The sequence below is a fragment of the Parus major genome, chromosome 1 (genome assembly GCF_001522545.3).
Source record: "Parus major isolate Abel chromosome 1, Parus_major1.1, whole genome shotgun sequence".
Classification (NCBI taxonomy): Eukaryota; Metazoa; Chordata; class Aves; order Passeriformes; family Paridae; genus Parus; species Parus major.
The window spans coordinates 26,753,643-26,779,604 of NC_031768.1; the positions used below are offsets into that span (position 1 = coordinate 26,753,643).

General features: G+C 40.6%; 1 protein-coding gene and 1 long non-coding RNA gene across 12 annotated transcripts in view; one reads left to right on the forward strand and one right to left on the reverse strand.

The window, feature by feature from the left end:
- The window catches only part of LIMS1 (LIM zinc finger domain containing 1), a 67,144-nt gene that overhangs the window by 10,945 nt on the left and 30,237 nt on the right, over positions 1–25,962 (reverse strand). For 4 of the 11 annotated variants that reach the window (XM_015631620.3, XM_015631579.3, XM_015631604.3 and 1 more), the window contains exons 2-3: positions 5,630–5,789; positions 345–411 (exon numbers count right to left, since the gene is read on the reverse strand). In XM_015631620.3, the coding sequence (XP_015487106.1) occupies positions 345–411; positions 5,630–5,785 (223 nt within the window). In that variant the 5' untranslated portion in view covers positions 5,786–5,789. Of the gene's footprint in view, positions 1–344; positions 412–5,629; positions 5,790–8,013; positions 8,861–9,419; positions 9,445–15,017; positions 15,040–21,392; positions 21,647–25,443; positions 25,577–25,962 lie in introns of those variants that run through there. The other 7 variants (XM_015631587.3, XM_015631565.2, XM_015631570.2 and 4 more) reach the window with 7 other exon arrangements.
- On the forward strand, positions 11,567–17,364 carry LOC107206131. The gene is made up of 2 exons (XR_004496643.1): positions 11,567–11,686; positions 15,273–17,364. It is a non-coding gene; the product is annotated as an uncharacterized LOC107206131 (long non-coding RNA).

Consider the following 25,962-nt stretch of genomic DNA (forward strand, 5'->3'; position numbering starts at 1 on the left):
ACGGGTAGGTTACAAGAGTCAAAGCAGATGACAGAGTCTTGTTGCAGGGTTTCAGCTACATGAGAAGGGACAAATGTCAGCACATGGAGACTTACAGATATAAATAATCAGGAGTCATGAATGGTGTATACTATCAGGAGTTTATGAATGGTCTGTTCATTGAATCATTTAGCTCACCAGCTAAATTACTTATCAAAAGAACGCAAATTTTATTTTTAAATCCTACTGGTTTAAGCTGAACATGAGCACTTCCCAGAGAAAATATACAAGGACAGCACATTTTTCCTCAGTGACATTCCAATGTGTGATCAGTGTGAAGTATTTCTCCTTAAGTTGAAACTTACCACATTGATGGCAGCAAGGGGCAAAAAGCATTTGAAAATCATGTTCACAGTATTTCCTCCCTTCAAACTGCAAATAGAAAAAGATCTGAGCATTAGAGGGATGAGGAACATGCACTTAACATAAATGCCGTAACAGCCTGATGTGTTTCCAGATACAATTAGGTAGTAAAACATGAGGGACTGAGCAAAAAAACCCAGACCATAAGCTACATGTGCTAGGCATTACATCCACCCACCTTAATTCACCTACTAGTTAGCATTTAGTGTTAACAGCACACCATTTCTCCAGTTCTGCTGAGAGTGTAAGGCATTTTCTGTCATCCATTTACATCACAAGAGGTGTCTAAATTTTGACTCACTACTGAAACGGAAGCAGCCAAGCACATTCTGAGGAGGAAATTAGCTAACAAACAGCCTTGGCCAGCAGGAGGGGAGAAGCATTTTTCCCAAACCTATTTGATGTCTTCCTTGCTCTACATTTCCTGCCAGAATGACCCAGCATACTAGTGGAAGTACATATGGTGGAGGTTGGGTTAAGAATATCCAGGGGCGGAAATCTTTGCAATTTATAGAGAAGATCAGCCAAAATACGAAGGGAAATAAGCCTTTTCCTTCATGATCCTTATTTCATAGAACCATAAAACCGTTTAGGTTGGGAAAGACCCTTAAGATAATCAAATCCAAATATTAAGGAGTAAAGTTCACTACATCGATCAAATTAAATTGATTTTAAGGGATTTGAATCTTATCACAGCTTAGGTAAGTTCACCTACAGTTCAAGCTCTCACTGAAAAAAAAAAACCCATATGGAATAAAAAGATCCAACAGAACTACATTAGTAGCTTAGCCAAAGGATATGTAAAAACATGTAGGCAAATATGTGCAGAAATGAAAGGAAATGTTTAGATACCTTCAGGCACCATTATTATTAGACACAAATACCAATGAGCATGTCAAAACCAGGTAGACAATACTAGGTATGCTATAAAAGGTTTGGATTTGAATGTCTCAGTTTAAACAGTGGAAAAAAGAGGACAGCAGCTCCTTTCTTTTTACTGGGCCCAAGACAAAACCAAGTGAATAGCATAAAATACTACCCATAAGGTAAGGTTTTGTGCATGGACAGAAAATACAGACATGTGTTTCAAGATTACCTGTTGTATAATGTGAAATGACAAGGATCCAATATGATATAAATACAATAAATATTATTGCAACTGGCTGAATGGGGATCTAATAAACATTTCACTAGATATTTATGGTTAGAAAATTCCTGTGCCCAACCTGAATTGCATCTATTAGGAAGAGAAAGACATTAACTCAGTACAGACCTTTTTAGAAATCTCTGATGGAAATTTATCAAGTTCTATTCCAGTACAATACTCCAAAACAGATTTTTTAAATTTTGGCTTTTAAAAAAATAATAATTGAGAGGTACAGGGCTATTACTTTCTCAAGGAGTAATGGAAATTACTGGTTCATTGTGAATTGTGCTTGCTTCCTGCAGGATAAAATCCTTTTCAAACTGAAAAAAAATTGAAAGCTTCCTGTTCTGTGTAAACAAGTGGTCCAACGTGGTATGCTTAGGTTTGCTCCGATTTCAAAGCCACCACATGTTGATCTGAACAGACCAAACAGGTTTTCTTCCCCTCTCGTTTGCGTCAGGCAGATTGGTTCCCATTCAGTCTTGTTTATATTTTCATCCTCTCTGTTCCTTTGTGCTGCCCTTTGTGGATGACCCAGCAGTTATTATCAGAGAAAGCCCTGAGCTTCTGTAACAGATCTTACAGAACACAGTTTAAAAGCAAGGTCATTTCACTGCTGTATGCTGAAGGTCCATGAGGTAAATGGCTCTGCATAAAACATCTCACTGTGAAATAACCTCCAACTTACCTGCAGGTTTTTAGCTAACTTAAGTGGAAAGTCATGCACAAAAACTGAGACTTATAGATTGTTTCTCTAAGGTGTTTTAAGAAAACACTCAAGGTACAGCTGGAATAGAAACAAACATGACCATCTGTTCTGCCATTAGTATAGGACTCTGCACTGTTACCTGTGGAGAAACTCTACAATAGCAGCTCTAGGAAATACACATCTTCCAGGTGGTGGAGTAGAAGCAGACCAGACTTGGTACCGCTTCACACCTAACAGCAAAGAATGGAGTTTGGCAACTCTACTGGAATGTGCTTGCACTAATTTTTGTTTAGATTGAGTGCATAAAAAAACTTGCTAAAATGATGTCACTGAGCAAACTGGAATACAAATCAAATATATCATACCCACAGTTTCTGTGCAACGTTAGGCACACAGCTCTCAGAAATCCAAACTATCATTTCTAACACAGGCTCAAGAGGACATCCACAAAAGTCCTGCTGTGCTGTGCAGACTCTAAGCAGTGGATGGGCACCACTTGTGCCTGCAAGCAACCTGGCTCCAGTGCCAGACCACAGAGAGCTGTGCTGATTGGGGTGCTTGCAAGGCAGCCCAGAGGTAAGTCCTGCAGCACAGGACTCCTGACCAGTTCCACCCCCACCCGTGGAACACAGTGTGAAGGCTTATCATGGCAGCGTTTGACGGCAAGTGTGATAAGCAGCTTAATGACTAACTGGGGGAACCCTGCAAGGCTTGCAATAGGCAGGGGAACAATGTTTGCCTTCCTAATTGCTAAGAGCTGGAAATAATTTCCAAGAAATACTAGCTTAGCTAAACCAGGCACAGAATAAACACAAGCTCATGCTGGGCAACCAACAATGCCTGCGTTTATGCACGGGAACCTGCTCAGAAAAACACATTACCCGGCCACACCTCCAAACACATCCATCTTCTCAAAGATTGTATTAAACCAGTCTGAGGAAGATGTCCTTTCTGCCATCTTCTCCAGTCAATGTTTTTCCTGACAGTGATACAGATTATCTCAAGTCCTCTGAAGCACTGTCAGCCACTCTTGAGCACTCACAAATCTAAGCCCATCTTTTACCTGCTCAGGGCTTTCCTTCCTCTCACAGAATCACAGAATGATGTCACCTGGTCCAACTTTCCTGCTCAAGCAAGGTCATCCTAGAACACACTGCACAGAACTGCATCCAGATGATTCTTGAGCATCGCCAGTGAGGGAGACTTCACAACCTCTCTGAACAACCTGTACCAGTGCACAGTAGAGAAGTTCCTCCCCATGATCAGGTGGAACTTCCTGTGCATCAGTTTCTGCCCATTGCCTCTTGTCCTATTGCTTGGCACCACTGAGCAGAGCCTGGCTCCCTCTTCTAATACCCTCCCTTCAGATAATTATATACATTGATGAGGTCACCTCTCAGTCATCTCTTCTTGAGTCTGAACAGGCCCAGCTCCCTCAGTGTATCCAATGTAAATTTACCTCAATAATAATTGTGGCAAGAAGTGTCTATCCTAACTGAAACTTTCTACTTTCTACGTAACATTTCTCAGGCTACCCAGCCTGAAAAAAAATCCTAGAAACATTTGCCAAAACACATTCAGCACACAGTGTTATTTTCATTCCTGTGACAATCTATGGGCTTCTCACTTCTGACTTACTGTCTTTCAAGAGCAGCCTGTTTCATTAAGAGAGTGCTCAAAGACCAATCATCATGAATATGAATGTTAACAAGGTAGCAGTAGGAAGCAAAATGCCTCCATCCGGTATGTCTAAGCACCACTAGGATGCTTGCCTCTGCCACTGAGATTCAGGTATGGTCACCCATATGCAACTGAGAGACTGTAACATTCCTGAGCTAGGTCCAAAAACAGGAATTTCTTTCTGCTGTAGTCTCCCCTAGAAGATACAGGCTGCCTAGAGCATGATTTCCCTATCTTCTATCTTTAAGGACCATTCAACTTTCTGAAAGGGGTCCCTGGAATGTCTCATTGTTTTTTAAGTCAGAAAAAGAATGAATAAAGTATTCATCATTTAGAGAAAATACATTTTATTGGTTAAAAACAATTTTATTAACATAATTACAAATATTTTCATTTTGAAATGTTTGTATCACTTTACACAGATGGCCTCTTTACCAAGTCAGCTCAGTATACATTAACAATTGTAAGGTAACTTGTTAAGTATCTAGTAGGGGTGTTCTTTTCTTTCAATTTAATTAATTCTGCCCCACAGCTCACCCTTTGATGTCTTATGAAATACTAGAGGCTGGTTTACTACAATTTGTGTAACACTATCCCTAGAGTCTTTTGATCCTCAAACAAGGTGAGAAAAAACAAATCCCCAGGAATCCTTTTAGGCAGTCTCTTTTGCAATCCACACTTCTTCCTCAGCCTCTCCTCATCACCACATAACATGTCTCTGTAAAATTAGAAATGCTTCTATGGAAGATAAACTACTGTGCTCTTGCCAAAGGATGACGCCTGTATGTGAGAGCACAGAATTATTCCTTTTACACTCTGCTCATTTTCTGATTCATTTTGATTCATTATGACACAAATCTTGTAACTGCTACCCTAAGACGGACTGCAAGCTACTTGAGCAGGGCCTTATCTCTCTGACAGTAATTCCCTGTCTCATAACATCTATTGTTCCCTATGCCAATCACTTTGTATTTTATGAACCATTCTAGAGCTTTCACTAAAGCCACTTCGTGCTGAGCCACATCCTGGATTCTCATGATAGGGGAATGTAAAAGAAAATGAAACCTATACAAAAATACGCTCCTAAGCTGAAGCAAATCAACCTGGAGCTGAGAAATATGAATGGGATCAGGTTTGAACCCCTCAAAGTGTGTTAAGATCTGAAAATTTCAAATGCTCTGGATTGTTAAACTTAAAGAGGTTATCTTACACTGGCCTGTCTGGTTTGGATCACAGCATGCTCACATACAGATCATCTCTTTTCCAATGCCAAGGTGGACTCACTCAACTCAGCAATAAACCTCCTATGGACCACAGGATGCTGGGATTTCCCTCTATATGACTTTCTCCTAAGAAGTATGTTTTCTCTGTATTTCTGGTATGATACATCAGATTCACAAACTTCAGGGAAAAAATTTGCACTGAGAAAAAAAAATCTCCAGGAGTTTTTCTCTCAGTGCTGATAATATTAAGGTCCACATTTAAAGAACATTATATACATTAATACCCTCCTAATTAGCACAGAAATGCTTCTGGGGGTTTTTTTCTCCCTTTATTGGTTATACTCTTTCAGAGCCCAGATCCTCCCATGGGACTTTCTAAGCCATTCAACTGCCTGTAGCTACTTCTGCTATGGGAATGAGGGCTCAAGAAGGGGTATGGGGACAGGAGGGATCCTCTGCCCCACTTACCTCATAGAAGAGCCCTTCAGGGAACTGCTGAAAGCACTGGGCGCAGACGAAGCACTGCTCGTGGTACAGCTCACCATTGCTGTTGACAATTTTCTCGGCAGGGGCGAAGCCCCCCCTGCAGCGCTCGCAGATGGCGTTTGCAAGCGCGTTCGCCATGTTGCTGTCATTAAAAAAATAAAAGAATAAAAAAATAGAAAATTAACCTAAATAGACAACAGCACTGGTTGTGGGTCTTCCCTCCTCCCCACCCCCACCAGGTGAAACGGAATCAACCTAATGCTAAGCTGCTCAAGTTTTTCAATGAATTTCATGGCTTGTGCCATCTCCTCAGAAATAAAGTTACCACTTCTCCCTGCTCCTAACTCTTTAGAAACAAAATCCCTGAGGTCCACTCTAATTAATTAAAAACCCCAAACGGAAACATTGTCACTACAGCATTTTATGATGAGAAAAGACAGGCAATTCAAAGTACTATAAAAATTATGAAATACATTAAGATTATTGAAAAAAGGGAAAATATTAATGATTGAGGACTGGTGTTGCACAGTGAAATATAAACAATTTATTGTAAACCAATTCTTAATTCTAAAGTATGTGCATATATATAACGGCATTAGTTCAGAGCTCTAAATAAACAATGTGGAAGACTGTGCAGGATTTAGTCTGGCAGACATTAATGAAAAACAGAGTAGTTGAATAATTATCCTTTATAAGAGCTCTGCATAGCTTGAAGTCATTTTACAAATTTAGTTTGAAATCATGGGATTCTTCATTGGTTTGTTAAGGTTTATGTTAGGGAGCTCAGCTCATCATGTGCCAGCTCATAGCCCACTCCAGGGCCAAGGGGGAGGGTGGGAATGCTCTGACTGCCCCACTGCGACCCACACACAGGCCAACACAAGCTGGCAAACCATGTCAGGGATGCAAAGAAATATTTCAACAACAATCTAGGCTGCTTCTCAAAGGTACAGGACCAAAGAAAATTGCAGTGAGGTAGCTGTTCACATCTGTGGAAGACAGTACAGCTGTGTTTCAGTTAATTAAGGCCTGAAAAAGGCTCTTTAGATTTTCCCTTTGCAAAAGTTTTGTCACTCATATCTAGACTCTAAAAGCTCTGCCTTTCATGATCACCCCTCTGTGCTAATACCATGTGGTAGCAGAGAGCAAATATAGGGCAACGGTCTAATTTGATTACAATCTGATGTCAGCTGACAAAACCACCTACTCAGAATGTATCTGGAAGGTTGTTACACAAGTGATATTATTTGAAACACACGTGTATGCATGCACACATTTTGATACAGCTATCATGCTATGACTGCAAGTGCAGAGTCCACAATCCTCTGCAAGATGCCAAGCCTTCCTTCTTACCCTTTCAAGGGGATAAGACCTCTGGGCTCCCACCATGTTCAGTAGGAACTGAATTCATTCCTTGCACACCATCCATGGGAGCAAGCAAACACCTAGCACGTGGTTCAAAATGGAATGTGTTTTATCTATTTCTTACACTGTCTCACAGAAGAGCCCTACACAAGGTCACATCTGACATGTTATTATTAGCTGGCACTTTTTTCCTCTCCCTCTTGATCTTTGCAGATGAGGGAAACAGTAACTGCCATCCAAATATCCACTGCCCTCGCAGTGAAATGTGTGGGCAAATTTCACATGCAGATCAGATGCAGGATGGTCAAACCCATACATAACAGACAGACCTATGGACAAACTGCAGTGACTATACACATAAACTCTGATCAACTATAAAGCTGATGGTCTTCATGGACCATGTATACTTTCTGTGGGGCAAAACACTAGTCAATTTCTCCATTCTCATTATCAATCTAAATGAAGAATAATCACAAGAGAAACTGGCATCTTTCATCTTCACTTCAACAATGCTCGAGCATTAAGGATGTTAAGCACTACTACATGTAAAGTATAATCCAGGCAAAAACATAAAACAAAGTTCAAGAACACATAAAAACAAAGTCTGCCTCTTCAAGAAGAAGAGGCTTCACTTCTAAACACATAATATATGTAAAACTAGTGAAGTATGTAATACTTCTGCATTAATGAAGCAGTTTATCCATTTGCCCAGAATAACTAGCAAACAACCTGAAGGCAGAGAGACTACTTTACAAATTCCAACACCATTTTACTGCAGATAAAAATTTCTGACGCAATTCATGATGAAATTTAAAGTAACAATTCAAATTTTAGTTGACAGTTACAACTGGCAATGTTTCAAGCAGAACAGTGGCAAAGGTTGGATGAGAGAACAGTTTGCACAGCCTGAACCTCAGATCTCAGATAATAAAATACATTATGTACAATACACCAGTAATGCCACTGCAGTTAGACCCCAAAGCTGAACAGAATGAACTTACAATCTTGCATAAAAATCACAAAACTCTTTGTAGAGTTTTATTTCACTGTGCCTACGTTGCAATTTTGACACTGGTTTCTCGCCTTCATTTCCTGCAGAGTTGTGAGCATCAGGAGCGACCTTGTATGCAATCTCTTCATCCTCTGGGATGGGGTACGGCTGAGCTCTGCGCTGGAAGTCCATCCTGCTCTGATTGCTTTCCCCGGTGTATATATTCTATGCTTATACTGCAAAGAAGCTGTAGCCAAAGTCTGCAAAACAATGTGCTGGACTTCCCCTTGTTCGCAGCAAAGTGATTTACTTTCACAGCCCCGTGTCATGTAGCTGGAGCTACTCAGCACCCTGCTAGAGCTTCAAGTTAAAAGTTCAGTGGCAGGGCTGTGTGCCTGTCACACTGAGATTTACTGAGGCTGGCTGTGCACAGAGAACACTCCCCTGCCAGGCCCTCATGTAAACTTGAATGCTGGAAAGGGTCTTCACTGTCACTTCACTGACAGAAGCTGCCCAGGACAGCTGTGGTGTGAGTAACCTATGCGAGTAAGTAAATTCACCACCGAATTTGTCGGCAGCTTCTTTCTGCTGAGACGGTGTGGAGGCAGCGTCCAACAATATTTTATCATGGGCAAACCAGCAGTGAAAAGCAGGAAGAGAATACTGCTGTCTCCAGGTAAATACTGCTTTAATGCTATAGTGTGTTAATTACATTGTAAAAATGGCCTTTATAATGCTCCACTTGTGTTTTCTAAGCCATATGTGTTGAATTTATCTATAAGTGTCTTTTCTCTTGTCAGTACTTCAGCCAAGGGGTAGGTACAGGCAGTTTGATTTCTGTTGTGTTTCTCAGGCCATTAATGAAATTGACAGACACGCCATGGACAATATATGAAGGAGGAAAACCAAAGCTTTATTTCCAGTGACCTGCTGCATTTAGAACAACTATCCAATGTAAGAACAGTAACTGAACTAAGATTTGCAGCTAATAATTACACTCCTTCAAGCTCTCCCTATTTGAAGCACAGTGCTTGTGGCAGATGTGGGACACTCGGCTTCTTGCACTTTCTAGCTGCAGAAAAGGAAGGCTTTTGGGAAGCCCTCCTGAGTAACTAACTTCTGTGTTGAACTGTCTCAGCCTTGTTAGTAATAAGCTGAACTGCAGAACTGCATGCACTTTGTGCTCATGACACCCAGCACACTGGCAGTTGAAGAATCTACTAGTCTGTGAGAGGGCATGAGGAAGCAGAGGATGACAAGAAGGAGATGAGTAAACAGGAACAAATATAGAAACTAGAAGATCAGAGAATCATAGAATCATTTAGGTTGGAAAAGACTTCAAGTCCACTGAGTCCAACCATTAAACTGATAATGCCAAATTCACCACTAAACCAAATCCCCAAGTGTCACACATACCAGGGATGGTGACTCCAGTGTTTGACAACATTTCCGTGACAAAATTTTTCCTGATCTCCAATCTAAACCTCCTCTGGCACAACTTGAGACCATTTCTTCTTGTCCTGTCATAAGATATGACAGAAGGTCCAGTCAAGGCTACAATTTCTTAATATACCTGCACCCTCCTGCTGAGGATCTGGTTGATAATGGTTTCTGGCCATATACCTCACCAGCAGCTGGGACAGCTTGCTCAGCAAGTGTACAGCAGCCCACACACCACTCTCCATGCAGGCCTGAGCTTGAACACAGCCACCTTCCCACAGCTCAGCCAACACAGTCCTATGCTGCTGCTTCTGCTGACACATCTGTCGAATGGGTTTGGTCAGTCTCTTTCCTCCACTTCCCCTCAACAAGGAGCAACCCCTTAGGCAAGATATTTCCCTGTGTAGGTGGGACCCAGGCAGCATGACCCTGTTTATCTGCCTGTCCGTAGGTGTGATTATTCACCCTATGCCACAGCTACCAGGAGTCACAAGCTCTAACAGGCAAAGGAGGCTGCACCCTCACCACTGACACAGCCTGGCTGCAGCTCAAGCCCTATTTTAACCTGTCTTGGGGCAAGCTCCAGATGAAGCAATGCTCAGACTGTAGCCCTAGGCCACAAAGTTCTTGCCAGAGCACCATTGCAGTCCTGGAACAAAAGGTTTCTGCATTCTCTGGAGCATGAGTGATGAAAATGAGCAGTGTCTGCCAAAAGACTTGCAGGTATAGTGATGCCAGTTCTTCGTCTTGCTTCCTAACATTTTCTGCACAGGCTAATGTTGAGCTTCTGTGGGTATAAAGAACTTCAGTGAGACTGACTGCAGCGGACTAAAAATGCTGATTCATCCAGGATTAGTGCAGGTGCACGAAGCCACTAAGATAAGAAACAGCAAGTCACCCTATCTCTTCCTCTTATCACAATTGTCTCAACAATTTCTCAACTCTTTTCCTGCATTTTGTCGCAGATCACAGACAATTCTCCTGGGAAGATGCTGCTGCAAATCTAAAGTGCCCTGTAGAGTCTTTCTTCTGGTGGACTACTACAATTCTTGCAGTAACCGAAGTCCACAGGTGACCAATGTGGCTGGAAGCCACTTCTGCTACCTCATGTTCTCTTTGATCAACAAGAAAACATTTGCTTGCTTCTTTGGCTTGCTACTGTGCAATCCTCTGCATGACTGTAGCAAAACAAGTAGTACAGCACGTTAGTGCAGTATGATGTCCATCCAAAAGCCTGATTTTATCTTCCTAGGTTTTTTCAAGAAGAAGTCCTTCAAAATAATAGAACTTATGTGCAATAAGTAAAAGCTGTCAGGTTCTCCAATCATATTACCATTGTTGCTGGTGGAATGACTCCCAATTTCTTCCACTAAGCAAGAAAGGAGCTTGACAGGAGTTTAGAAAGAGCCTTTATGCTACTGAAACAAAACACAGCTTCTACTGTGAAGGTCTGATAATCCACAAACCCAGAGCAGCTGGCCATCTTTCTCTTTTCTGACATTTTGCAGGAGGCATGCTGCCAAGATCTGAAATACATTGTTAAAAATACACTGCATTTTCATTAGGGAATTCTAGGTTTCTCTGTGGTGAAGCTGTCTCCACGGGGAGTGAGAAGCATGTAAGGGGTTGTTTTGCAGCAGCAACAGCTTCCCATGGGCATTCCCTGGGATATGAGACAAAACACACCAGCCTGTTGTTAAAGATGCAATGTTAGGGAGAAAAGAAAAGGGACTTGAGCGTTTAACTAGAAAAGGTAGGTATGAAACGAAAAGACAATCTCCTCTTGGCACACTGAGGATCTTATCAGAAGCCAAAACTGGTGGTTTTGGAAGGTGCTGAAGGAAATGGTAGAAGAGGGAGGGAGTAGTGTTCCACTACAGTTACCAGAAGGGCTTTGGTAAACAATAGCAAAAATAGGCGCACTGCCTAATCCCTGCTGACGGATGACTGCCGCCTCACTCCACGCTGCTTTCTCTGGACAGCTTTCCAATCTGGCTGCCCATGCCGGCGGCAGAGCTGCCGGGGACTCTTACAGAGACGGCTCGGTGGCCAGCCAAGCCCGCTGAGCATTTCACTCCGTGCCACAAATAGCTGTGTGCGGAGCAGTCACGGCTCCAAACAAGGTGCTTGGCAAAGGCAGCTGCTGCTTGGCAACCTGTTTGTGCCACCGTGACATATCAGTGCACCGTCGGGACGGCAGGGGGATGAGTAAGCACAAGTGCGTCCCACTACTTCCCTCACAGGTACGTGTGGTTTCATTTTAATGATGTATTAACAGATGATATGCAGGGACTCTCACACGCAAAATACAGAACAACCTAGAACAGAAGTTTGACTGCAAAAGATGCGTGGGCTTGCAGTGCCCTGCTCTGATTTCTGCATCGACATTTTAAAGCACTAGTTGACCTTTTGTGGGGGTTCTTTATTGAAATTAAAAACATTCTTGGGTTTGGTTGCTGCAATTGTTTATCTCTTAAGCAATAAAATACTTTCCGTGTTAAGCTAGTCTTCTAAGGCAGTTTGAAAGAAGGTATGAATCCTTCATATAATTCAAATGCACATTACAGGTAGGATTTTCACATGTGCTCAGCACAGCTCTAACTACTTTTTCTATTAAAAATGATGAAAAACCATCTTGAAACCACTGCAGTAAAAATCAGTGGTTTTTTAATTCTGAGTGCTCCTGGAAGTTTCATTCTTTAGTCTTCACCTCAAAATGCGTAATTAAGCTTATGTGGTGGAAGTTTAAACAGGGCAAACAAAAAAGCAATTCTAGTTGCTTCATATCCTTCAGTATAAATTTATTCTAGTATAAACATGTCCAAGAAATGCTTTGGTCTCCGCAAACAGAGAAGGTTCACATTCCATCTCTCCATAAGGAAGTAAATATAACTGGAATAGACAGGTAAGCAGCAGCTTCCCACGCAATGTTTATCAGTCATTCAGGCACAGTGAAATATCAGCCTCTGACAGAATCTGCAGAAAGGGAGAGCAATATCCAACTACAGCATTTTCCTGTTCTAAGTAATATTTCAGCAAAGTATTGTGTTTTCTTCCTTCTGGTTATAAGTATTACCAAATGAAGCCATGCTCTGTATAAATCAAGTAATGACTTCTGTGTACAGATATTTGATGCTCTTTAAAACATTCATCTCTTCCCCCACTGTTTTTCTTGATCCTGTGCAGACAGGAAAAACAAAACAAACACAGTATCATATATGAGAAGCTCAGGAACTCCAATAATTTTGTGTTCCATGACACACAGCATATCATGGGTTACTCTTGAAATTTACACCCTTGTGTAATCGACTGCATGCCTACTTCATTATGATATCCAAGTTCTGTATCCAAGTTCTTCCAACTCTATAAATTTTAAGGATGCGTTTGTACTGATGCATTTTATATAATATTTACAGCCTTATTTCCAATTTAAGAATAATATAAAAGGTCACCCACTCAGTACTAGGGGCTGCACATCAAATGTCCCTGAGACACTCTCTGTGAAAAGAACCATCTTTTCAAGGTCAAAGAGAGAAGATCAGGTCCACACCAAGCTCCAAAAAAGTGACAGGACAAGAAGAAACAACCTCAAGTTGTATCAAGGGAGGTTTAGATTGGACATTAAATTTTGTTTTTCATGCAAAGGGTTGTCAAGCATTGGAACAGGCTACCCAGAGAAGTGGTGGAGTCAGCATCCCTGAAACTGTTTAAAAGATATGTAGATGTGGCACTTGGGGACACAACTTAAAGGTGGACTTGGCAGTGCCGGGTTACTGGTTGGACTTAATAACCTTAGGAGGTTGTAAAAACCTAAATGATTCTATGATTCTAAAATGATGCAGTAACATATTTCTCCTTAGGGTAATGGTTTCCTAGCACCAATATTCAGTTCATGTCACTGATATCCACCAAAAATCCTCCACTGAATCCTAAGCATAATGGCAAATGCCAGCCTTTGATTGTGCCTGAGTCATCTGCCTGCACTGTGTGGAACCAATGTTTTGACAAGCTGAACACCATGACCTGAGCAGTTCATCTAGGAGCTATAATTAATACTATGACTCAACATAACACCCCAGCAATCAGGAGAGACTTCCAGTACATCCACGCAGCTCCTTGTAGGGCAGAGAGAACTGCAACACCAGGATTCCCAGCTCACAGCAACATCCTTATTATAGTCACATCTCCACTGGAGACACCATGCTGAGGACTGACCTTCAGCTTCAGTAACCTGCACGTCACAGACATCTTTTATTATTACCTTATTACTATTAATCTACACTTTAAGCAACATGATCTCTTCTCACTTTCATTAGTTTGAGCTTCTATATGATGAAGCACAAAGTTTTTCATTGCCTAAATTAATTTTGAGCAGAAGTACAATGTGCTATAGAAAACATCTCCTCAGCTGTTCCTCTTCTCTCACACATATACCAACTTGTAACTATTAGTCACTCCAGGTTTTGGTTTCACATTTTTCTCTTCCTACATTCACTACAGCATCACCAGGCTTTAAAACCTACAGAAGCTAGCAGACAGCTAAGCCAATACTGCAGCATGAAATAATAGCCTTCATATTCAACTGCCAAGAGAACAACCAGAAGCAGTTTATGTTCGTGAGACTCAAGAATGAGTAATGTATCAACAAGTAATGTTAAAATAGCATTTTGACTTCATTACGACAGTCTTAAAATTTAGGGTAATGCAAACTAAAGGTCTTCATCTTATTTATTAGCTATTCAATGCTAGTAGCATTCCTGTCAAGTAAACATGAATGAATTTCAGTAGCAGTTTGTGCAAAGCAAGACTTCCATGCATTTTTCTAGCAGAAGGTTTGGCAAGGTTTTTTAAACTTTTTTGCCAGGTTTTTTTAAAGTAATGATTTCTGTCCCAACACCTGACTAATCCTCAATGAGTAAAGCAGCAGTGGACAAGTTACAGTAGCTATTGTATGATGGAAGAAGATATAGAAGTTACCCCTTAAAAGAATATACTGCTGGGATCATTCAAAAGAACAGTGGGTTTTTTTGCTTGACAGAATGGAAGCAAAGGAAAGAGAGAAGATGACAGGGCTTTGTGCTTTCAATCAGAGGGATTCGAGCCCTGCCAAGCCTCCTTCTGCTTTGCTACATACCCTGGTGTAATCTGAGGAGTAGCTTTAGAAAGCATTTTAGAAAGCATTTGAATTTTAAAACTATGCAAACACTTGTACATTTCAGGCAAAATTCATAATCCACAACTTGGTAGCTCATGGAGTTACCCTATTCTGAAGCTGCACTGCTACAAAGTCCTTTAAAAAAGTATATGTATTAGGACCAGTTTTACAGTGTATCAGAAATATAGGGTATGCTTCACTTCAGTTTCTGAAATCTGGGAGAAGAAACAAAAAATTTTTGTTTCAACAAAAAACTTTGTTCAAACAAAAACTGAAAAGCCAAATATTGTGCAGGACAAACAGCTTTCAACACAAACTTCCCATACTGGAACAAGGGGCCAGCCAGAGCAGTTTTGAGGCATGACTCTGAGTGGGAATCCAATAGTTGCATAGAAACAGAGTTCAAAAGGTAGACTCACCTTGGGATCAAGAACTTTATGATCTATGAAGAGTGTGGCATGCATGGATTTCACATGCTAGAAAAGACAAACATAATTTAACATTTGCTCTACCTTTGTCCACTCATTCCTTGCTGGAGCAGCTTGAATGTTTTGGATCTTTCATTTAAAAAAGCACAAGTTGAGAATGCTGCCAGGTATTGCTATCTGTGTCTGCCAGTATGTTACTTCCTTTGAGGTTAATAATAAAAAGTTGTTAATTCATTTTTTTTCTAGCTCTATTATGACCATTAGGACAGCCAGAAACAGAAGAAGAGCTACAAGGAAATATGTCACAAAAGTCAGAAACCAAATTTCTCTTGCTGGACAAAAGGCTCTAAAAGATCAGAAAGGTTCATCTATAAAGACACATCACAGGATGACTATGAATCTGCTGGCAAAATTGAGCAGTATCATCAAAAAGCCCTGATCATAGAGCATTATATTTAAAGCCATCATTTCAGAATTCAACCAGCAACTACCTAAAATGAGAATTTCACAAAGCTCTCAGATAAAATACTGAAAACTGAACAATGGCAGCCTAAAGCTGCTATGACGAATCAAGCAAGGGAAAAAAAACCATATAACTATGTGTACTACACCATCAGATAATACACATGAAAACTCAAAGCACTGAGTGACTTAAATAAATGCCCTGAGACTGCTGGGTGCAAGGCAAGACCAGAGGAGTTAATAGAAGGAAAAAACACTGAATGCCACAAACTCCATAGGAAGTGTCTGAGCCATAGCTGGTGGCAAGCTGGGGTTACTACCAAGGGCAATACCATAAAAGGCTCACTCTCATTCTACCTCCCTTCAGAGGCATCAACCTTTGGCCATCCTCAGAAGCAGCATACTTGGCAAGCTGTTCCAATGCCTGGAGAGCATCATGTAAAAGGCTCATGGTCCTCTTGAGGACACTGTGTCAGTTAGCTTCAGGTTTCCTAGAACAGCTCAGAGACCTCAAGAAAACAAACAAAAAAAAATATACAGAAAGGGAATCCAAACTTACAACCTTTAAACTTTTCTCCCGGATACCTGCAAGTCAGTAATTTTTAATAAGTGGTAACACTGACATAATTCAGTTTTTCTCTTCTGCGTGTGAATTCACTTCAGTGTGACAGGCTGTATTCAAAGGACAGCTTAATTACAATGAAGGACAATAAGCAATCACAGTACCTTTTCTTTAGAGAACACCTCTGATTAGGTATCATCGGGACACACAAAAACAACAGTGAAAGAAACGCACAATTTACCTTTAGTTAGCTAAACCTATAAATAAGAGCAGTGAAAATCTTAATTGCTATAATTTAAATCCTGATTGAAGCTTATATGTCAACTAAAATGATAGATTTAAGAAGAAAAGCAGTTACTGCTTTGGTTGATGTTACACAAGCAGCTACCTCCAGACATTTGGAGTCATGAGAGGTGATAGTTCAGGCTAGCAAGTCAAGCAAAATCGCTTAGTTGTTATGCAAGGTAGGAGACAAGGGGTGAGAAAGAAGGCAGGCAAAAAAGGGTGTGTTCCTTAGGAGTTATTTTAACCCCTAGAGCAATGAAAAGTACAGAACAAATGAACAGTAAAGCCTCTAGTCATGTTCATAATTATAACTAAGGTGCAATGCAAATTCTAGGTATCCCAATATTTAAATCCAACCATGAAACATATTTTTGCTGGCTGTAAGTTACTCTAATTAATGGTACCAATTCAGAGTTACATTTACATGGACAAATCCCTTCTTCAATTAGAGCAGCTAGCAGACAAGCTGAAGTGTTTCTTAGTTCAGAACTCCCAAGCACCTGATTCAAATGAATATTTATAGCACTCAGCTCTCCACTATTCTAGCAGAGTTATTAGGGAGAAGCACATTTTTTTTTCTTAGCACTTATTTTAAAGATTTTCCTGCTTTAATAAGTTAATCACTTTTTTAACCAAGGTATGGAATAATTATTGCTTCACCTGCTGACACTGGCAGGGTGAGCAAGTTAAACAACTCTCACAGAAAGCAGACATATAAATGTTAACATTGGTGATGCTACAAAGAAACATTACCAGGAAAAATCAAATTTAAGTAAGCTTCCAAGTGCAGACAGATCACTTATTTTCTCCTTAACCTGCTCTCAGTACCCTAAAGCATCTGAAGGCTCAACAGGTCTCTGGTTTCCCAGACAGTCCCTGACCACCATTTTCATTCCTTCTTCCTAGGAAGAGCAGGTCTTCAGAGCTGGATGGCTGGAGACAGCTGTACACCTTGTCTGGCTGCTACACGTGTGCTTTTGATGGCAGGTTAAAGAGATTTGTGACCTTGCACAACTCCTGAATGCTGTATCTCATAAAGAAAGGGAGACAGCCCTACCGTATTGCCATTGGGGGGAATTTTATTCATTTGTTTCTTTTTACACACACCTACAAGGCTTGCTGTGCAGAGCCTATCCCCCAAAGGCTCATTGGGACGTAACAACGTGCTTATGCCTCCTGTTGCGCCTGCAAGGAAGTCTTTGTGCTTGAAATTTTCGGGCAGATCCACATGCCTTCCAGCTGGGAGTCAATGTGCAGAGGCAGGCAGGAGCCTGAACAGACCCAGCAGAAGATTGCCTGCACCTACTCACACACATGTACCCATGAGCTTCACCAGCAGAGAGCAAAGGGAATGCAGATACTTTAAAACTATTAATATGGAAAACATCTACAATGCTTTCGGCACAGAACAGAGCAGTGAGCTATGAGGACCTGACAGCTGCTGATGGAAGCTCATCAATGACTACTTATTGTAAATGCTGAAATTTACTGTTTGGTAAAAACTTGAGATTAACCTCTTCAAAACTTGTTTACATTTTTAATGGCATTTGAATGCATATGAACTTAGGAAAGAGAACTACAAATAGTAGCTAACTGATAAAATTAATTTTTAAGTGTAATTGCAAAAAAACCTCCAAAGATATTTGCCTCTGCTTTTGTCAGTACCTTGTACTGAGCCTTGAGAATTAATAGTATCAATTCTTTTAGAGGAATCATTCTATTTGCACAAAACCCCATGGGATGAGAAAGGGAAAGAGCAAAAATAGCAAGCATACTGCTATTGCTAAGTGACTCCTAATGATTAATCATAAATATATGTGTACAATTTCCTTTGCATCCTGTTTGCTGAGAAAAGCAAGAAAGAATAGCTCAGCCTACAGTCAGAATTTTTTACATGCTGTTTCAAAAAACAAAGCAAGACAAGACCTACAGGAGATGCCATCTTTTTCCCATTAAATCAATATAGTTGGAAAAGAACAAGTCTTCAGAACAGTCTCTTCTGAAAAGCAGATTTTTCAGGTTGCATTTAGTTCAAGGACAGCTTGACAAGTTGCACACAGGAGAGACATGAAGGTGTCTGGCATCCTGCATTTTGAACTCTGCACCCAGGGAGCATCCTGTATAATTTAGGTTTATGAGATGGTGAGTCTATTCAAGCAGGTGGAGAGAGGTCTGCATTCAGCATCCCAACCTCATTGGAGGTCTAAACCAAGCACATTTTTGTACTTTGCAAGTTCAAGACAAGGATGGGCTATCCGGACCACCTTTTACATGGCACAAACAGTCTGCAGCTCTCTAAAAATCAGTAAAGCACCAGTCACATCTCTAGCAGCAGATTAAAAGGCTGCCAGAGAGATTATGGGGTTTGTTAAGTGATGCAGGGAGTGAGACAGAAAGAGAAGCCATATTTTCTATCCCCTCCAATATGCTGTGCTGTCAGGACAAATTAAATGCATGTGATACATTACATGACAAACATATGTTCTGGTGCACATTTAGGAGTTTCAGTACATTGTTCCACAGTGCCCTAATTATTATATAATTATACAGTAATCTCACACAAATTAAGTACAAATGACACTGACATTCCCAGGAAAGAAAAAAGGCAGAATTTTGGCACCAAGTCCTGCTGAGCTGCTTTGAAATGCCAACACTTGGCTATGTCTCAGCTGAAGTTTGCAGGTACACAGATCCCTGTCCTACCAAGCACATCTGGCTCCTGCTGTGATGGCTGGACCCAGCAGCTGAAATTAAAGGTTTTAAGTACAGAAGTTCTCAAAGGGTGACCTGGGGACACTGGCATCTTGAGTATATTTTGGCTCAGGATTAGAAGAACACTACTTGAACTGAGAAAGCACGTTTCAGTGAACTGTTGCTGGAGGGCTGATATTATTTAACACATCTGGATTAATATGTATGTAAAACAAAATACAAAGGCATTAGAACAAAGAACTGGAGAGAGATCCTATGAGAGGGCATTAAAAAGCCATGGATGGCAAGATATATTTAGCAGACATAAAAGAAACCTCTTGTCTTTCTTGTGGACTCTAGATACTCTGAAAGTATTTGCTAAGGACAGGCATCTAAGTGGCACTGTGAGAATATAAGAAAAAACTAGAGGTTTCCATTTTTAGAAAACTAATGAGCTTCTTGTCTTTGTTCCCAATTGCTCTTTGCCCTGTTGATATGTCATAATTCTGTATGTATAATGCCACAGCCTTTTGTCATGGAGAATGCAGAAAAAATTACAAACAAGCCTGCCTTGCAACACGCTGAACTATCACAATAGGGGTTAGGAATATGGTTAGGAAGGAGCAAGGTTTAGTTTGAATAAGAACCAGCTTAAGCTATTAGCAAACATAAGATAAGCTCTGTTTTCAGGTATGGGTTGTCCCCCTATGCTCTAAAAGTATCATCTGACCATGTTCTAGTCACTTTCTTGTACCTCCAACACTCTGCCCTCCACTGATCCACAAGCCCCTGATTCACTATTTCCTCCAATTTGTATTTTATTTCTCAAGACCAATCCCTGTTTCATGTATTTCTCATCTTTAAACGGAAGAGGCTCGGGAGATTAAAACACCCAGATTTTTACTGGTGCAGTAAATTTATCCCTTCCCCCTGTCCAGCCTCAAAATGGTCTAATTCCTATCTTGGATATGCATAGTAATAACAGCAACACAACCATACAGATTTAATACACATTTTTATGTATATGCTTTAGAAAGAGGCTTTTTCTTCTCCAAATAGATCTATTTTGCTTCATTTCTAGTTTTGTACAAAAGAAACTAAATGTCCAAATGTCAAGAATCTCTGCACATCTCTTACTCTGCTAAGTCTGGTTATTCTTCCAACTGCAGTCATATGAACATGACATATATACTGCTAATGCTATTAGAAATCCATCTCAGAAATCAATTCAGAATTAATACTACAAAGAGATACCAAACACACATACCAGACCTGCAAGTTAACGCAGTCCTAGAAGTGATATATTTCTGACATCTCATGACAAATAATCTCTGTAAGCTACAATCGTGCATTTTGGGTTACGGTCCTTAGTTATAACAAAAGAGTAAATCCCCTAGATCTGAATAACCATTCTTCTGAAATCACTAATGCAGTTCACAAAAACACAGTAACAACCTTTCAAATTATACAGCACTCCAACCTGATGCACAACCACTACCTAGGAAAAATAATCTAAAAATACAATGAGACAGGCATTAGGAGATAGGAAGTACTTCCTTTCCACTGAGGCTTTTGTTAGCAGATCCACAAGGTTCCTTTGCTGAGAAGCTTGAAGTGGGAATAGATTGCTTTCATGCTGAGCACACTCAGGAAAACATCTTAGCGTTTTTACTCTTTGTGTGGGGGAATCTGCACTTAACTCAAATTGCAAACAGATCTTTAATTTTTCTGCTACAAAAAGAGGCTATTTGCAAATTCATTGTTAATTTTTTTCAAAAGGTTCACCGCATCAGGAAGACAACCCCAGACATTAAATGGCTTGCTGATTTTTGGTCACCCTTGCTCAGTAAAGTTAGGCTAAGTGGCCCTGCAGCATTCTTTTGTCTAAAGCTCTTTCCACAGCAAAGAGCCCCCCATGAAGAGATGCAGAGCCCAGCAGCCACCCCAGCTCCAGCCTGGTGCAGGGACTGTACCAAGACCCGAGAGGCAGCACAACCCACAGAACCTGGGTGACCCAGAACTAACTTCAAAGCAGACAGAGCAAAGTTGCCAGGCTGCAAAACGTTTATTTACTTCCGAGTGCTGGCCATCAGAAGGGATCCCGAAGTAAACACCGGCTAACATTTGCCCTCCCCAGAGTCAGGGAAGGCTGGCACACCATCGCCAGAATGCGCAAGGTCACCGCACGGCTCCTGCTATCCCACCTTCAGGGGTTTTTCTGTCGTGCCTCGGGGCTGCTTCTCAATCCATGTGTTTTGCAGTGACTTTCCAGAGCTGTGGGTGCATTTTTTTTGTAAAAACCACCGAAGCAAGCGGGCAGCAGAGAAAGGCTCGGTGCCCTGTCAGTACCGTCCATTCACACTCACCTCAGGTTCTCTTCCTGTGACCCGGGCAGGACACTGTCAGGACGATCCCGTCTCCTCCTGTACAGACCCGAATGTGACAACTCTTTCAACTGCAAGGCCGTCATATTCCCCTACCTGGAGGAGGGTTGGTTGTTTTTTTTAAAGGTGAGGGGGGTGTTTTGGCTTTGGGTTGGGTTTCTTTCCCCCGCCTCTCCCAGCTGTGGGAGCCGAGGAGCGCGCCTGCCAAGATGCCTGGAGAGCAGCGGCTGGGCGGTGTGTCGGCACACCTGCGCCCGCCGGAGCCACCAACCTCGGCAGGCAGGCAGGGCAGGCACCCGCCGAGCTGCTTCCTGTTTCTCATAGGTACACACCCTCCCAAAGGGCACCACATTTCCTTTATCACTTGATCACACCTAAGGGATGTGTGCGACAAGCTCACCCCCTTCCCTCCAGCTTTCCTCAAACTCTCACGGCTCCGACAGGCACGACCCTGCCCTGTGCTGGGCAAAGCAGGCGGCTCTTCCAGCGCCTCCGCAAGAAGCTACACATCTCCAGGACTGCGATGAGCGGTTTACTCTTTCCTGCTCTAATTTATGACAAAAGGTAAGTCATTAGAGCTATGAAAATTCAGAGTTACTCAAGCACGTTGGCAAGCTCTGACAGGGAGGTTAATGAAGCGAAGTGCGCCGCAAAGTAACTTCAGTAACTGGCATTAAAATGCTCTTTGGGAAATGCAACAGCAATATGCGTTTTCTTTTTCTACCTTGAAAATCAGAAGAAAACCACAATGTAATTTTCTTCCTACTCTCAGCTGTCAAAATACAACCACTACACCATTTTGTCACATTTTGTAGTGAAGGAGTGTCCTGTGTAATTGTAAAACAGGAATGGAAGCGCTTGAAGTTTCCTGCGAGGCAGGAAGCAGGGAATTTTGCAAGCTCTGTATCTCATTTCACTTAGTAAATTTTTAGTAGTAAATAAAACATTTAATTTCAGGCACACCTGAAATTTTTTCAAAAAAGCTTATGGCTTCTTGAAAAATGTTTACAATTTCTTTGACTTTATTCTTGACACATATAAACAAAAATTTAATTCAGAGATTTTACGTCTATATGGTGAGGAAGGTGTGTAAATAAATGAACTTGCATTTAATAAAAGCCAAGAAACAACAATTTGCAAGGACTATTTTGACTATAATAGGAAACAAGTTCTATGCGCTATGAATTACAGAGTTCATTATTAAAGTATTTCTTTTGTAGCAGAATATATCTGAGTATTTTTTAATTTCTCCAAAGGAAAAAAGTATAACATAGCTAATACTGGGTATTGATATACGATGATATATATATATATGAGATTATATAAAAATATTATATTATATACTATATATACAGATGCATATACATATTATATACTATATATATATTATATACTATGATACTATGATATATCAATGGTATATCAATTTTGTTGAGATAACCAGACTGAACACAAACACGGTAATTTCATATAATACTATCAGTGTGCTTCAGTCTGAAATGTCATCAGCACATAATTTTAAACATCACACAATGGAAAAATAACAAGAGTTTTTGGAAAAGGAATCATGGAACATGACAAATAGATAATGGCTGCAAAAATTCAAAGTGATTTATATGATGTTAGAAGGTTGTGCACACTGAGCTGTCAATGAGCTACACACATCTGAGCATCTATCCTCAGAAAATAAAAGCAAGAACAATCACAGTATTTGCCTAAACATGCTGCATTCCAGTTTCAAATGAAGTATTTAAAATTGTTTCTCAGTACACAGTAGGATAAACTTAAACATAATTAAATGCCAATTGCCTGCAGTCAGTCAATCAGTGATCCAATGAAAAGTTAATGCTGTTATGAGTGGAGGTTCAGGATGGCAGATTGCAGATGTTCATGTCACAGCAGCATTTATTCCCAACAGTTTGTACTCTGCTTTAAACATCTGTGTACAAATTACATATTTTTGTCCAAATGATCAGTTTTAGACAACAATCTAGAAAGTGATGAGTACATTTTTTCTGTGAAAAAGCTCTTTGTAAACTATTGAAATTAAACTATTACTTATAAATTTGTTCATAGATTCTTATTCACTACAGTAGCCATCTGTTCAGCATGCACTGAATAGTTTTGTATTAAACATGACACAAACCAATAAAAACTAAAAAGACAATTCTTCACCCACTTTGCCGCACATTGCATTAGAGTGAAAAACATCACTTCATTAAACTTTTATTTGCATGAGCAGTTGCTGTGCTTTGGCAACAACTTTTACTCAAATGTCCTTGGAAACCAGAGCTGCACCAAGACAGAGCACGCAAATTAAAGGAATACATCAAGTCCAGACACAAAAATGAGTTGTTGTACAGATCAAATCCACCTAAATATAAAGGAGAGAAATATGGCTTTCTAAGGAAGCCTGGTGACTCAGCTCTATAGCTCCATTTCACAGGCCTCTTCAGCAAACTCCAACAGGGATCTGTGCTGATACAGAAAACACGTTTTTGGAGGGCTTCAGAACAAAGCTTTCTACAAGAAGAAATGCAAACCGGTCTTGTTTTCTGCCCTGTGGGATTGCCCACGAATCCTCACAAGAAACAAGGTTTCAAATCTGAATTTACCCAAACAGTCAAACTTTTGTGTCTGAGTATCAAATACAAGTTCTAAGGGTGTTTTTTGCAGAGATGTTGCAGAATGCAAATGTTATTTCTCAACTAACTCACTTAAATGCTCCCACAAAGCAACTTGGGTAGACCTGGCTCTCCAACAAGAGCTTCCCCAGTGAGTGCCTCCTGCTCCCCACACTCCTTTTTACTTTTGAGCCCCTATCTGCTGTTTATAATTCCTTTTCTGAGAGATTACATTCTTCTCATGTGGGATGGGGCCACTTGGACCTTCCACATTCCATCAGAATTTTTGAGGACCAGCCAAGTTACCATAGCTTTTCTCATTACCAGTAATGCACAACCTTCGTATTCCTGTACTTTGAAGGTTTACTCTTCATTTTCCAGTTCGTGACTCTTCCCTCATGCAACTGACTATCCTCCTACCCTCAGAGAAAGCCAACGTTGCTACTGTGATGTGATGGATAACCACAGTGGAACTTGTCTTTCAGTAGTGGAAAATATTTCCCCATGTCTAACCAGCACAAGGTAGAACTGAGACAGAAAGTATGCAATCCTTCCGATCACAAGCAGTAAATAACTTTTATTATGTGGGACAAGGCTCACAGTCAAGTCTTCACTGCAGTCCTACAGAGCATTTATCTTAATATTCCAGGTCTTTAGTGTTCTTCCTGAAATTTCTGTGAAAGTACTGCTGTTCTGGTGATGCTAGGTATTCAGCAGAATTTTCCAGTTTAAAAACCTTTTAGGATAGGTTATGGCTGGCTACTTTACACTACATTCAAAAGGATGTGAACAGCAATTCGGGATGCTGGAAAAAACACGCAATTGACTTTAGGAATGACAATAAATGTCAAGTGCTTTAAATTCAGGACATTTCCTCCTGAACCTGTATTTACAGAGAATATACACTAACTATAGAAACCAGAAAGGATGAAGTTTTAGGTCTCTTATTTCACACACAAAAGTCGATGTGTGTCGTCTTTTATTCCCTCTAGGGGCATGTTCTTGTTTTTTGGATTTTTTTTTTCAAATTTTGAATAAAATACTAATTTTCAATTAAATTTTCAAATCAATAGAAAAAGATTTTTTCATGGCAGCACAGTTAGTCAAAACAACAATCAGAAGAGTGTTCCAAGAACACTATAGGAATGCCTGTAGTGTGATCACAGTTACACGGTGGCTGCATGTTCAAATGGGAGCACATTCCTCCATCCCCTCATTGCTCACATTCCAGCTTATCACTGGAATCAGTTTCCAGAGGAATGTGTACAAGAGTGGCTGTTTTCTACTACTCCTCAAAAGATTTGGAAGAAAGCACTCTTTAAAGTGAAGGAAAAGACTTATACATCAATGAAGGGCTCACTGCAGAAAATGAAGAAATAATAACCCTTCTGGCAGTTTTGCAAGCATACCTGAAGCACCCAAATGATGTGCTGACACCAACAAAGCTTCACACCTCTCTGGAGCTGCAGAATTAATCCCCACAGATGGGTTTGGGTGTCAAGGAATAGTGTAGCAGCACACTGTGGGTTCCTGCTGGGACAGCTAGTGATAAAATGAAATGCACAGGGTGAATACCAAGCACAAATGCTAAGGACACACACCTTGAAACTAAAATTTCAAAGCTTCATGGGAGCCTAAACTGTTGATTCAAGGAGTTAAATAATTAACAACATGTTTCCTTCCTTGTTTAATGTCACTCCAACATCCGTTTTGAGGTTTCTTCCCGTGTTCCACTCAGCAAAAAATTAATCCTGAAGCATGAAAATTTAATCTGCAGATTAGGTTAAGTACTGAGGCACTTGATCTATGTCCACACTACAAAGCAGACTTATGGATTTATGTCCATGCTCCAGCTAACTAAGTGGGATTGCTGCAATTTAACAGTAGTTTAACTAGTCAGTTTTTGTTAAACCTCATCTACTAATGCC